Source organism: Aquarana catesbeiana, linkage group LG11, assembly GCF_042186555.1.
Source record: "Aquarana catesbeiana isolate 2022-GZ linkage group LG11, ASM4218655v1, whole genome shotgun sequence".
Lineage (NCBI taxonomy): Eukaryota > Metazoa > Chordata > Amphibia > Anura > Ranidae > Aquarana > Aquarana catesbeiana.
In genome coordinates this window covers 54,876,094-54,891,110 of record NC_133334.1, presented here as the reverse complement: position 1 = coordinate 54,891,110, position 15,017 = coordinate 54,876,094, and the positions used below count along the sequence as shown (strand labels likewise).

The following is a 15,017-nucleotide window of genomic DNA, read 5'->3' as shown; positions in this document are numbered from 1 at the left end:
CTTTACATGGTAGCAAAGTGTAATTTCCTCAGTGTTGTCACATGAAAAGATATAATAAAATATTTACAAAAATGTGAAGGGTGTACTCACTTTTGTGAGATACTATATTAATAAACATGTCATAATTACCTGCTCTGTGTAATCGTTTTGCACAGAGCAGCCCCAATCCTCCTCTTCTGGGGTCTCACATCAGTGCTGCTGGCTCCTCCCTCTGCCGAGTGCCACCATAGCAGCTTGGGGGCACTCATGCAGACTTGATCCCGAGCTGGGCTGTGTGTGGCTCAGCCCCATCCCTCTCTCTCCTCACAGGTTGTGATTAACAGCAGAAGGAGCCGATGGGTCCTGCTGCTGCCTCCAGGGCCAGTGAGGAGAGAGAGCAAAGAGAGGCTGCTGCTCTCAGACATAGTGCTGGATCAATTTCAGACTCAGGTAAGTATGTGGGAGCTGGACAAAGAAGGGTTTTTACCTTAATGCATAGACGCTTGCTAGAGATGACTGCTATTACAGCCCCTTAACAAATCAATGCTTACATATGTAAGCTGGTTTGAAAAACCACAGACATCTTCCTGCAGGGGCAGCATACATCCCCAGACTACAGATTGGACACCAGGGTGCTAGAGGACCTGGAGATAAACCTGGTCACAGTTTGTAGTAGAGCCTGCAGGTCCACATCAGACTTCCCTCTCCTGTGACACAGGTCATGGAACACCTTCGGGTGTAGGGACTAGTCTCCCAGGCCCAGATATTGCCGCCTGAGGAATTCTGCCTGCCAATTATCTACATCTAGATGTACACAGTGGACAAGGCTGGAACATGGAGTTTTGCCCAGAACAGGATGCAATCTACCTCTCTTGGCACACCATGGCCAGTTCTTCCCTGCTGAGTAATACATGCCATTGCCATGCTGACATCAAACGGCATCCAGATCAAATGACCCTACAGCAGGATGGTCCAATGCTGCAAAGAGAAAATTGTCTGAAAATCCAGGATGTTAATTGAGAAACAAGACTTTCAACCACCCCTGCACTTATAGGGTGCTCAGCACTCAATCCCCCTCACCGGCCCAACTAGCTGGCATCGGTCCTGAGGATCTTCCCAAAAAAATAGGAAAAAAGGTCTTTCCTGATTCCAGAGCTGGATTCCTGAGACACTAAGCTAGTGACATCTCATTGTGCTCTACTCTGGCCAGACCCGATATCTGTGTGCAGTAAAGGCTCCTGTGTGTCTTATGTATCCATCTGAAACGTGAAACACTGGCATACGTCCTTGGGTTTGTAAAATGTCTTTATTAAACACCCAAGTAGAATTTCACAGATGCACAAATGGCCTTACTCACAGCCCAACTGACAGGCTCTGTCATGAGGATAGGATCCTCCAAAAGATAGTAAGAAAGTTCTTTCACAAATCCAGAGCTGGAATCCTGAGACATTGAGCCAGCATCAACCTGCTGCCAAGCATATCGGTCTAGACCAGTGGTTCTCAACCTCAGCCCTAAAAGTACCCCAACGGCCATGTGTTCAAGTTTTCCTTTACTTTGCACAGCTGCTTTAAATCAATATCAATGACATGGTATTGATAAGAACTATTTTATCTAAGGGACATTCCTAAAACATGGCTGTTGGGGGTACTTAAAGTGGATGTAAACCCTCCATATACCCAGTGAAGTGAACAGCCTCAGATGATACACAGAGCTGAAACAAATCTCTCTACATAAGTCTCTCTAATGTCATCTCTGTATACTGTTTAGAAAATACATGTTTTTTTCACTTCTTGGTTCCCCTGTAGGAGGAGATCAATGCGAGACCGTGAGAAAGTGGATTGGAGGAAAGGCACACACTGACCTCCCCACACATGCAGAGCGTGTCTGTGATTTGTTTAGTTGGTTTAGGCTGCTAATCTATTTATAGCAACCTCGTCCAACACACAGCTCAGGCTCCCGTCTTCCAGAACGTGTGAGAACTTATCAGGCTGAGAACAGAGCTAAGGAGGAAGACAGTTACAGGACTTCGCTCTTTGAAGAGAGATAAGAAAACACTACAGATAGATGTTCCCAGCTCAACTTTCATGAATTGGGTTTACATTCACATTGAGGTTGAGAACCACTGGTCTAGACGAACGTGAACTGGACAGATAACTGAACGGTCTTGAAGAATGCTATGATCAGACCCCAAACTCTGCAGCAGATCAAATCTGAGATCAGAGTTTGTGAGGGGAACACTCTGGCCTGCGCTGTGTCTAGGACTAGGCCCAGATACTCCAAATGTTGAGTCGGTTCCATCGAAGATTTCTGAAAGTTTAGGATGCATCCGAACCTCTGTTGTGCCTGGACAGTCAAAGCTACATAGTCTAACAGAGCCTGTACTAGTTGCTCCCTCAACACGTATCCCACAATGGGAAGATAGATAGATTGATATGCAAAAGTATTCACCACCCCCCTTGGTTTTTTACCTATGTTGTTACATTAAAAAACATTAAACTACAGGCTGTAATCTGAATTATATGTGATGGATCAGAACACAAATGTCTAAGTTGATGAAGTAAAATTAGAAAAATATATACATAAAACGCATTTTTCAGAAATGAAAAACTGATAATTGGCATGTGCGTATGTATTCACCCCCTGTGTTATGAAGCCCATAAAAAGCTCTGGTGCAACCAATTACCTTCAGAAGTCACATAATTAGTGGAATGATGTACACCTGTGTGCAATCTAAGTGTCACATGATCTGTCATTACATATACACACCTTTTTGAAAGGCCACAGAGGCTGCAACACCTAAGCAAGAGGCACTACTAACCAAACACTGTCATGATGCCCAAGGAACTCTCCAAACAAGTAAGGGACAATGTTGTTGAGAAGTACATCAGAAGTAAGTCAGGGTTAGGTTATAAAAAAAAAAAAATTACCCAAATCTTTGACGATCCCTAGGAGCACCATCAAATCTATCATAACCAAATGGAAAGAACATGGCACAACAGCAAACTTGGCAAAAGACAGCCGCACACCAAAACTCACGGACCAGGCAAGGAGGGCATTAATCAGAGAGGCAGCACAGAGACCTAAGTAAACCCCGGAGGAGCTGCAGAGACTGGAGTATCTGTACATAGGACCATAGGACAACAATAAGCCGTATGCTCCATAGAGTTGGGCTTTATGGCAGAGTGGCCAGAAGAAAGCCATTACTTTCAGCAAAAAACAAAATAGCACGTTTTGAGTTTGCGAAAGGCATGTGGGAGACTAAAATTGAACTTTTTGGCCATCAAAGAAAAAACTATGTCTGGCGCAAACCCAACACGTCACATCACCCAAAGAACACCATCCCCACAGTGAAACATGGTGGTGGCAGCATCATGCTGTGGGGATGTTTTTCAGCAGTCGGGACTGGGAAACTGGTCAGCGTTGAGGGAAAGATGGATGGTGCTAAATACAGGGATATTCTTGAGCAAAATCTGTATCACTCTGTGTGTGATTTGAGGCTAGGACGGAGGTTCACCTTCCAGCAGCACAATGACCCCAAACACGCTGCTAAAGCAACGCTTGAGTGGTTTAAGGGGAAACATGTAAATGTGTTAGAATGGCCTAGTCAAAGCCCAGATCTCAATCCAATAGAAAATCTGTGGTCAGACTTAAAGATTACTGTTCACAAGCACAAACCATCCAACTTGAAGGAGCTGGAGCAGTTTTGCAAAGAGTAAATGGGCAAAAATCCCAGTGGTAAGATGTGGCAAGCTAATAGAGACTTATCCAAAGCGACTTGGAGCTGTGATAGCCGCAAAAGGTGGCTCTACAAAGTATTGACTTCAGGGGGGTGAATAGTTATGCACATTGACTTTGTTATTTTGTCCTATTTGTCGTTTGCTTCACAAGAAAAAAAACAAAAAAAAAAAACCACCATCTTCAAAGTTGTGGGTATGTTCTGTAAATTAAATGATGCAAATCCTCAAACAATCCATATTTCCAGGTTGTGAGGCAAGAAAACACGAAAAATGCCAAGAGGGGTGGGGGGTGGGGCGGTGAATACTTTTGCATCCCACCCTAACCAAGTTGTTTCCCCTAATAAACAACAAAACTAAAGCCTTTGGACTGGTTTTCTGACTTCCATGTGCCTGCTGAAAATGCTTGTTGTCTGGCTGTGCAATCAAAGGGGACCCAAAATCCAGCAGCTCTCCTAAGAGGTGGTAGCTATATATTCCCAGAACAATGCCTTGGAGGTTTCTTCAATGCATGCATACGTTTGGTTCATCCTTAATCACTCCCCTATTAAGAGATTAAAGATTAAAAATACACTAGAATTTTATTTTTGTACCAGCCTAAAAATCTGCTTTTTTGGCAGCAATCAAATGCAGATAAAAATTTAATGCCCTTTCCAACAGTCACATTTTTCATGATTTGACATTTTATATTGTTTTACAGTGTGCAAAAAAACAGCACTGTGTATGAAAACCTAATCAGTCATCATCCAATTTGATAGTAATATCTAGCAGCATCGAAAAAAGTAATATGGCTACAATACACCAAGCTGTACTAGCACTGAAAGGGTAAGTTCACTTTTACAGAAAGCTGTAAGGTGAACTTACACAGGTGCCCCTCATCGCCGCCCTCTTCCCGCTGACCTGGACCGCCGCCATCTCCAGTTCTTAGCCCCAGTATATCTGCGCCAGGAGCCCAGGGCTTAGAAATCCTCTCTGCTGAATGTCCATACGGGGGACATTTGGAGCATTCTAATTGGTCAACACCGTCACATGGGGACAGCCGTCCTGTCAGCTATGGAGAAGACTCAAGGATGGAGAGAGGATTTCTAAGCCCCGGGCTCCTGACGCAGATATACCGGGGCTTAGATCCAGGGATGGCGGCAGTCCAGGTCAGCGGGGGTGGGGGGTGGCGCAAGGAGGGTTTTTTTTTGTAAAGGTGAACTTACACTTTAAGGCACTAAAGTGGCCTTATGATATTATATTTCACATTATATTTCATCTCGGCCTATCATAAGAGGTATTTAGAATGCCTTAGGTGTAACTGCAGTTTGTTGAATGAGGACCATTGGACATACATTTGACACAGTTTTTATGAAAATCACAAGTGTTGTGTATACAGAATATAATTTACTGCCTCGTTACAATGAACAAAAAATGTAAGCCATCTTTTGAATGTGTTCAAACCGATTCTCTCTGGGCAATTCTTAAAAGGGAAAGTACAGTGTTTTAAGCAAGCACACATTCTAAGTTACTTCAGATTGTAATACAATAAAAATTTCTGAAGAGACTTTTACTTTGGCTGTTACTCTACATTTCTTAGGCTACCCATAGATGGTTTGAATCTCAGCCGGTTCAGCAGGGACAGGACAAGATTCAAACCATCTATGGGCAGGCTGATTGTAGCCAAGTTGATCCATCGTTTGACTTGTCAGCTTTTTACATGCAATTATTGCCAGTGGATATAGCTGCTAGCAACATTCACTGTGTTCTCCCAGCAGGGACGGCTCCCTGCATCCCCAACAGTTCCCGAGTGTCTCCGAGCGTCACCAGGACCCCCACACCTCTGAACACATACAGTACTGCATGCACCAGCAGTGGTTGTAGAACGGATCATCTTCCAACCATCTGAGTTTCCATTATTTCTTATGGGGAAACTCGCTTTGATATATAAATGCTTTGGATTACAAGTATTCTTCTGGAACCAATTATGCTCGTAATCCAAGGTATTACCGTACAAGCTGACAGCCGCAAAGAATGCCAGGGCTTGTAGTTCATTCACACACAGAACTGTGTGAATGAATGAATGAATGACGCGGCCATGTGGGTGGAGCCCTGCAAGGCCGCACTGATTTTAAAAGGTGACAGCTGGTATGGGAACTTCTCCCTGTAGTGCTGTTACAGGGTGAGGGAAATCAGGCAGCGGCTGCAGCATTGGGAACATGTTCCACCCTAAAAACAGGTGAAACGTGTAACATGTTCCCAAAGATGAACTTATCCTTTAAGGGGCTTTTAGTTTTTTAGTTTTCAAGCCAATGATTACAGGCGAGTAAGAAGTGCAGCGTGTGTGTGTTATGCCTAGAGAACATCATTCAAGGAAACCTGAAGATGATATGTAGGTTGCCATTTGCAAACCCTCTTCTGGATGTTATTTTGATCCTAAGGTTTCAATATTTTTTAAAGTCCCTGAATTGTAACAAGAATTCAGTTCCAATTTAATATTCTGGTCAGTGACTCAGAAAGCACTGGTCAGACAGCCAGGCAACTAATGTTTTCAAAAGAGGGTTAGCAATAGTAACTCCTGTATTTTCAGTAGAAGTTGCTTTGCCTCTTTGGTGGTACCTGTAAATTGCTCAACCCTTACCTGCTTGTGGGATTGGGTCAGAAATGAGCCTTTTCTGGCCAGCTGTAAAGAATCCACTGCTTTCAGCATGGCAAGATCTGAACAGCAGACTTGCACAGGGAGGGGAGCAGTAAAGCACAGCTATTTCACAATGCTTTAAAGCAGGAAGCCAATCCTGCATATGTAAATGAGCAAGCACGGCTATCACCATGTACATAAATATATATTTTTTAAAACTGTATACAGATTTAAACTTTTAAAACACTTACACAACCATGAGTAAAAGCCCCAAGCAGAGAATCTGGGCGAGAGGCATCCTTTCTACTTAGCCACTAAAATAAACCTTCCCAGCAGAGTTGGCTATTGGACGGTAGGCAGTGCCAACCCTTCATCCTATGACCACTGTGCGATTCACACATGATCCACTGCAGATCGCAAGTGCACTGCGTTCTGGTGTGAACCGGCCCTTAGGGTGTCCTCCTCCAGGTCGTCATGTAAACCTACACGTCTAATAAAACTAGGGTTTTTAAACATTAACACACATTCGTGAGAATCAATAAAGCTTATCACGTACACATATCTCCAAATAAAACCGTACTTTCCTTTTAAGAACTCCTATTAAGATCCTGAAAATGCATTTCAAGCTGAAGCATCTTTTAGAAATGTGTCATAGAAGGCATCGTAGTGGGAAGACACGACTTAATTTGGCAGTTAAAACAAAGTCCTACACAGCAGTGTGTTCTCAATAATGAATGATTATTAAAAAGAAAAATCATACAGAATTGTAAACAAAAAGTGTACAAATTAAACAAAAAAACTCTTCCGCCACTCCCCCGCAGAGTGAACAGCGACAGATGCAGCTCAGGTCCCTGTTGCTTTTCACTTTAATAAAATCTCTTCTGTTCATAGACGTAGCTCTTTCCAGCAGGCACCTTACGGAAGAACAGACTGTTTCCACGGTTTGTGTTTCCCTAGAAAGTAAAAAAAAAAAAAAAAAAAAAAAAAAATCAGCATATAAACTCCAAATCATTAACAAAAGGCTATTTTCCCAGTGTAATTCCACTTAAAATGACCCTTCTACAATACCTGCAGAAAGAAGTACTATACATATTTTTCTGGCGTCCGGATTCCTGAAGAAGTCGGAATGCTGCTCACCAGGTACCACAAGTATTTGAGTGGCAATATACGTCAAATACTTGTTTCTCCCATCACACATGATGGTACCTCCCACCGGCATGTACAGTGCCTTGAAAAAGTATTCATACCCTTTGACATTTTCCACATTTTGTCATGTTAGAACTAAAAATATAAATGTCATTTACTGGGATTTTATGTGATAGACCAACACAAAGTAAAAATCAAGTGGGACCAATTGCCTTCAGAAGTCACCTAAATTAGTAAATAAAGTCCACCTGTGTGCAATTTAATCTCAGTCTAAAATACAGCTGTTCTGTGAAGCCCTCAGGTTTGTCAGAGAACTTTAGTGAACAAACAGCATCATGGACCAAGGAATAAAGTTGTGGAGAAGTTTAAAGCAAGGTTCAGTTCTAAAAAAAAAAAAAAAATCCCAAGCTTTGAACATCTCACGAAGCACTGTTCAATCCATCATCCGAAAATGGAAAGAGTATGGCACAACTGCAAACCTACCAAGACATGGCCGTCCACCTAAACTGACAGGCCGGGCAAGGAGAGCATTAATCAGAGAAGCAGCCAAGAGGTCCATGGTAACGCTGGAGGAGCTGCAGAGATCCACAGCTCAGGTGGGAGAATCTGTCCACAGGACTACTATTAGTCATGCACTCCACAAATTTGACCTTTATGGAAGAGTTTCAAGAAGAATGCCATTAAAAGACACGTTTGCAGTTTGCGAGAAGCCATGTGGAGGACACAGCAAACATGTGGAAGAAGGTGCTCTGGTCAGATGAGAACAAAATTGAATTTTTGGTCTAAAAGCAAAACGCTATGTGTGGCGGAAAACTAGCACTGCACATCACCCTGAACACACCATCCCCACCGTGAAACATGGTGGTGGCAGCATCACGTTGTGGGGATGCTTTTCCCTAGCAGGGACAGGGAAGCGGGTCAGAGTTGATGGGAAGATGGATGGAGCCAAATACAGGGCAAACTTAGAAGAAAACCTGTTAGAGTCTGCAAAAGACTTGAGACTGGGGCAGAGGTTCACATTCCAGCAGGACAACGACACTAAACATACAGCCAGAGCTACAATGGAATGGTTTAGATAGCATGTTCATGTGTTAGAATGGCACATTCAAAGTCCAGACCTAAATCCAATTGAGAATCTGTGGCAAGACTTGAAAATTGCTGTTCACAGACGCTCTCCATCCAATCTGGCAGAGCTTGAGCCATTTTGCAAAAAAGAATGGGCAAACATTTAACTCTAGATGTGCAAAGCTGGTAGACACATAACCAAAAAGACTTGCAGCTGTAATTGCAGAATATTGACTCGGGGGGGTGAATACAAATGCATGCCACACTTTTCACGTATTTATTTATAAAAAATTTTGAAAACCATTTATCATTTTCCTTCTACTTTTTTTTTTTCTCATGGGTTTCACAATACAATTCATTGCACTCATATAGTGCCAGCTTAATACGTCTTAAGTAAATCTATTCATCTGCACATCATATGTTACCTTTAATTGACACTTTAATTCCTTGTGAATTCCCTTTTTCTACTATTAACCCATTGCTCCAAAAAAAAAAAAAAAAAAAAAAAAAAAAGAACTCCTCTCGACCTCTCCCTCTCTTCAGTCCATTCTCTCCCTATAGTCCAAATATGGGGCCCATGTTGTCCGGTACTTCTCATCTAGGTCTTTCATTGTCAAAGTAAGATTTTCCTTCCACTTCACAATTATGTGCCACTTTGTGTGGGTCGATCAATAAAATAAATCTATGTTCTTGGTTATAACATGACAAAATGTGGAAAATTTCAAGGGGTGTGAATACTTTTTCAAGGCACTGTACATTCATATACTGACATATATTTTTCTGAAAAAATTGCTGTGTGCTGTTCTGATCCTGTAGTGACAAGATCCATTGGATTGTTGCTTATGAAGGTGCATACTTCTTATCTTTCTGCATTACTTAGTGATATTCAGGACCTCAAACAATCATTTTTACATACAAAATTGTCCTGAGATCCGTAACTCACCAAGTAGTGAAGCCAGATATGGTTGAAATCCCCAAAACACATACCTTCCAAAATAATTCTGCAATGGCAGCTTCTTTATTCAAATCCTGAAAGGTTCCCTTTAACATTGGGCTAGCTCCTAGCAGTGCTTTCTGATATGATTTACAGTATCTGTGTATAGGAGTGCACTAGGGTATGCTGGAAAGTCTCTTGAATTTATTTTTTTGCTTACAGTCCAGGACAAAATACACAAAGCGCAGTTCCACCCAAAAGTGGAACTTCTGTTCATTTGTCTCCTCTCCCCCTCCGGTGCCACAATTGGCACCTTTCGAGGGGGGACAGGATACCTGTCTTTGACAGGTATCCTGTTCCAACTTCCGGGAGTCCAGGCCGCGGCCAGTAGGGGCTCGCTTCCTCCTTCCCGTCGCCAGGCCAGTAGGAGAGAGGAGCGGGCCTCGCGAATGCGCAGTAGGGTTCCTGGCGTGAAGCCGTAAGGCTACACTGCCAGGTACCCTTACCCGCAATGGCGGTGGCAGCACCTGACAGCTGATGGAAACAGCTGCGGTGCCAACATTGCTGGACTCCAGGACAGGCAAGTGTCCTACTGTTAAAAGCCAGCAGCTGCAGTATGTGTAGCTGCTCGCTGTTAATTAATATATTTGTTTTTGGGCAGAACACCGCTTTAACACCACATTATGTGCACTGTGGTATCATTCAATTTGAATGGTAACCCAATACCCCATGGTAATGCAGCTATGACACACCTACATTGCAGCACACCACAATGCAGGGTAACACGCCACTATGTGGGTGTAAGCTACGATGGGAAAAATGTTGCATGTACTTTTTCCTTTTTGCCTGTTCTTGTGCGTTGGCAGGCCAGTCAAAATGGGCTGCTATTATGCAATGCACATTAAGACCTCATTCACACAGGTGTACTGTTTAGTACACCCGTGCAGAGGGCTGTGTTTACCTGCATGGGTGGCACATTTGTCTACTACAGCCAGGAGCAGGCAGGCTACTAAAACCAATCACATTCGGACAGCTGTAAGGATCTCCAAGTACATCCCCGAGTGTACATTCATGTGAGACCAATGCACAGATCAGAATGCAGTCGTGAGATTTAAGCAGCCCTCCGCCTGTCATTAATTTTAACAGGCTGCCAGCACGCAACTGAACGGAACACCTGTGCCAAAGGGCCATGAATAAGCAAGGCCCTATGTATGAAACAGTACACCCATGTGAATGAGGAGGTCTAATGCATGACACAAAACATATTAATGTGTGAGTATTAGCATCATGCACAACAATGGCAGTGTGAATGGGTGGAATAGTGGTACTTAAGAGTTTGTAAACCCTCAGGGTTTTTCACCTTAATGTATTCTATGCATTGAGGTGAAAAACCTCCTTTAGTGTAGCAGCCCCCATTTACTTACCTGAACCCTGTCTCTCCAGCACACCCGCTCCAGCCAGTGTCTTGGGTCCCGACTGGAAAGATTTCTAGCAGTGCAGCCATTGGCTCCCCCTGCTGTCAGTCAAATCCAATGACGCGGGAGCCGGGTGGTGGGGCCGAGTCCTGCTGTCTGTGTCAATGAACGCAGTAGCAGGACTCGGGAGCGCGCCCGCACGAGTGTCCCCAGGGAAGCGTTCCCCGTGGGGGCACTTGATGCGGGGAGGAGCCAGGAGCGCCGCTGAGGGACTCCAGAAGAGGAGGATCAGGGCCACTCTGTGCAAAACCAACTGCACAGAGGAGGCAAGTATAACAAGTCTGTTATGTAACCACTTCAGGCCCGGAAGGATTTGCCCCCTTCCTGACCAGGCCATTTTTTGCGATACAGCACTGCATCGCTTTAACTGACAATTGCGCGGTGGTGCGATGATGTACCCAAACAAAATTTATGTCCTCTTTTTCCCCACAAATAGAGCTCTCTTTTGGTGGCATTTGATCACCTCTGCGGTTTTTATTTTTTGCGCTAGAAACAAAAAAAAAAAAAAAAAAAGCAACAATTTGGAAAAGAAAACAAAAAACATTTTGTAGTTTTTGCTATAATAAATATCCCATAAATAAAAATCGCAATAAGTGTATATTGATTGGTTTGCACAAAAGTTATAGCATCTACAAATAGGGGATAGATTTAAGTAATTTTAATTATTATTTTTTTTTTTTTTTAACTAGCAATGGTGGCGATCTGCGATTTTCATCAGGACTGCGACATTGCGGCGGACAGATCGAACACTTGACACTATTTTGGGACCATTGACATTTATACAACGATCAGAGCTAAAAATAGCCACTGATTACTGTATAAATGTCACTGGCAGGGAAGAGGTTAACACTAGGGGGCGATCAAGGGGTTAACGGTGTTCCTAGGTGCATTCTAACTGTAGGGGGGATGGGACTGACTAGGGGAGGAGGGAGATCTGTGACCCCTGCGAGAACCGGGATTTGAGCGTTTACACACACAGATTCTGGTTCTTGCTCTGTCACGAGCGATCGCGGGGCGCGCGCATCGGCTCCGGGGACACGCGTCGGGCGCATGCCTCCGGTAGTGCGCGCCTGTTGTGATGTCTAAAAGAAGTGACGTACAGCTACGCGATTTGCGCAGCTGTGCCAACCTGCCGAAGTATAACTGCGGCGGCTGGTCGGCTAGCGGTTGCTGACCGCCGCATGTACATTTACGTCGGCAGAATTGCACGGCTGGGCAAATGGGCGTACCTGTACGTCCCTTTGAATTTGCAGCCGCGTGGTCGCGTGTGTGGCGCGCGCGATTTCCGCGAGTAGGATCACGGGTCCCGCGGACGTCGACCCGCGATCGTCTCACAGAGCTGAAGAACGGGGAGATGCTAATGTAAACAAGCATCTCCCTGCTCTGCCTAGTGACACTGTCACTGATCATAGCTTCCTGTGATCGGGAGCAGTGATCAGTGTTGTGTCAATCGTAGCTACGCCCCGTAACAGTTAGAATCACTCCCTAGGACACACTTAACCCCTTCCTAGCCAGCTAGTGGTTAACCCCTTCACTGCCAGTGTCATTTTTACAGTAATCAGTGCAATTTTATAGCACTGATCGCTGTAAAAATGACAATGGTCCCAAAAATGTGTCAAAATTGTCTGATGTGTCCGCCATAATGTCGCAGTCACTATAAAAATTGCAGATCGCCGCCATTACTAGTGAAAAAAAAAATTATTACCAAAAATGCCATAAAACTAACCCCTATTTTGTAGACGCTATAACTTTTGCGCAAAGCAATCAACAATCGCTTATTGCGATTTTTTTTTACCAAAAATATGTAGAAGAATACGTATCGGCCTAAACTGAGGAAAAAAAACCTGTTCTTTTATATATTTTTTGGGGATGTTTATTATAGCAAAGAAGTAAAAAGTAATGCGTTTTTTTCAAAATTGTTGCTCTAATTTTGTTTATAGCGCAAAAAATAAAATCCGCAGAGGTGATCAAATACCACCAAAAGATTTGTGGGAAAAAAAAAAAAGGAAGTCAATTTTGTTTGGAAGCCACGTCGCACGACCGCGCAATTGTCAGTTAAACCAACAGTGCCGAATCACAGGAATACACTGTAACCTCAAAGCAGCTGTCTTACGTTTTGTGCAGCTTGTTTCCTAATTTCTCTGTTCCTGCTGAAGCCGCCGCTATATTTGTGGTTGCCTTCCGGTCCCCTCTGAATTTGTACTACTACCCTTTCTAGAATGCAATAGGTGGAATCTCGCACATGCTCAATAAAAGAGAACCAAGCCTCGTTTCCATATAAAAGCCAGCAATAGAATGTGCGGTCCCTCCTTTCTCCCTGTGCTGAATGTCGGTCTACTTACCCCCTGTTACATCGCTAGTCACGTGGGGCATTTCATGAAGTTATGGTCAGCATTTTTCCACGGCAATGCAATCCCTAAATTCTAAATGGTGCAGCTTGAAATATTTTCAAAGCCACTTACTTGCAAGTCATTTTAGAACTACTCTACACGGGGCACAGTTGCCCAGGAGAGGTTACTACCACTTTAAAGTTATTTTTTCTATTGTAATCAATACAAAAATATAACATTCCAACATAAACAAATACACACTGCTCTCCCTGCAACAAAAGAAATAGTATGTACACTAGCATAGCACTGAAAAGAAAAACAGATATACCTATAGAAGAAACACCCCTGATACCTGCAAAGACATTCAGGATGGTGCTGGCCATTGCTTTAAATACAGAACGCACATTTGCCTATAAGACTTCCCAGCTTGTTTGGTCTAAGCCAGGGGACTCCAAACTTTCTAAACAAAGGGCCAATTTATAGTCTTTCAGACTTTAGGGGGGCCAGACTGTGGCCATCCAGAATAGAAAATGTCCCAGCATCAGTTGGAGTAAATAATGCCCCATTTTTGGTGTCAGTGAGAGGAACTGAGCCCTATATTTTGTGTCTTTGGGAGGAATTGTGCCCCATCATTGGTGTCAGTGAGACCCATTATTGGTGTTATGGGTAGGAATTGTGCCCCATTGTTGGTGTCATAGGTAGGAATTGTGCCCCATCATTAGTGTTATTGGGCCCCATTGATGCTGTCAGTGGGAGGAATTGTGCCCCATCATTGGTGTCCGTGAGACCCCTTGTTGGGTTTATTGGTAGGAATTGTGCCCCATCATTAGTGTTACTGGGCGCCATTGATGCTGTCAGTGGGAGGAACTGTGCCCCATCATGGGTGTCATTGGTAGGAATCGAGCCTCATTGTTGGCGTCATTGGGAGGAACTGTGCCCCATCGTTGAGGTCACTGAATAAAACAGTGCCCCAAGAGCTGGATAATAGCAAACAAAGGACCGCATCCAGCCCCCGGGTTGCAGTTTGAAGACCACTGGTGTAAGCAATCTAAGTAAAGTATTACCTCTTTACTGAGCTGCCTCCAGCAGTCTACCCAGGAGGTGTACACAGGAGCATAGGGTAGCCTGCCACCGGCCAACCTGCAAGACACAAACATGTCCATCTATTAGGAAACACTGAGGAGGTCCAGCTGCACACCGAATGCTGTCACGTACCATACTCACCCGCAATTATTCACAGCCATGAGATTAGACACTAAAACAAATGGATACGTCAACATACTGGCCAGGAACTGAGGAAAGTAAATAGGGAAAAGCGTGTCAGAAATTAAAAATATTTTAAAGCACATAAACACCGACAAGGTATGTCACATTCAGTAATAACTTTTGTTCTCAAAGCCATTGCTAATTCTAACTTTTTTCCACATTATATTTACTTATATGTTGCACTTCAAGTACCTGATGCTTCTAACATTTTAATCCTCTCTATAATTCTACGCCTTCAGCTTTCTTGAGTTGTGTCCATATATTTTAAATTGACAGCCTCTGATTACTTTGGTTAATAAGTCGCTCTCCTACTTAGCACCGCATTGTGGGATACCTGTGGTGACAGAAGGGGTACGCCAGTGGCAGGATTTCCGTTTTTTTTTTTTTTTTTTTCAATAGACTTGGCATTCTCCAGTGGCAAAGGCCACATTTAATTTTTGTACTATGCTACTACCAAGTGGATCTCGGAA

The 15,017-nt window shown here is 43.6% G+C and overlaps 1 protein-coding gene across 1 annotated transcript in view; it reads right to left on the bottom strand.

The window, feature by feature from the left end:
- Positions 1-5,045: 5,045 nt before the first annotated feature.
- Positions 5,046-15,017, bottom strand: part of MTCH2 (mitochondrial carrier 2) — a 39,829-nt gene continuing 29,857 nt past the window's right edge. The window contains exons 11-13 of the mRNA XM_073604432.1: positions 14,506-14,573; positions 14,346-14,421; positions 5,046-7,284 (exon numbers count right to left, since the gene is read on the bottom strand). Of these exons, the coding sequence (XP_073460533.1) occupies positions 7,198-7,284; positions 14,346-14,421; positions 14,506-14,573 (231 nt within the window). The 3' untranslated portion in view covers positions 5,046-7,197. The remainder of the gene's footprint in view (positions 7,285-14,345; positions 14,422-14,505; positions 14,574-15,017) is intronic.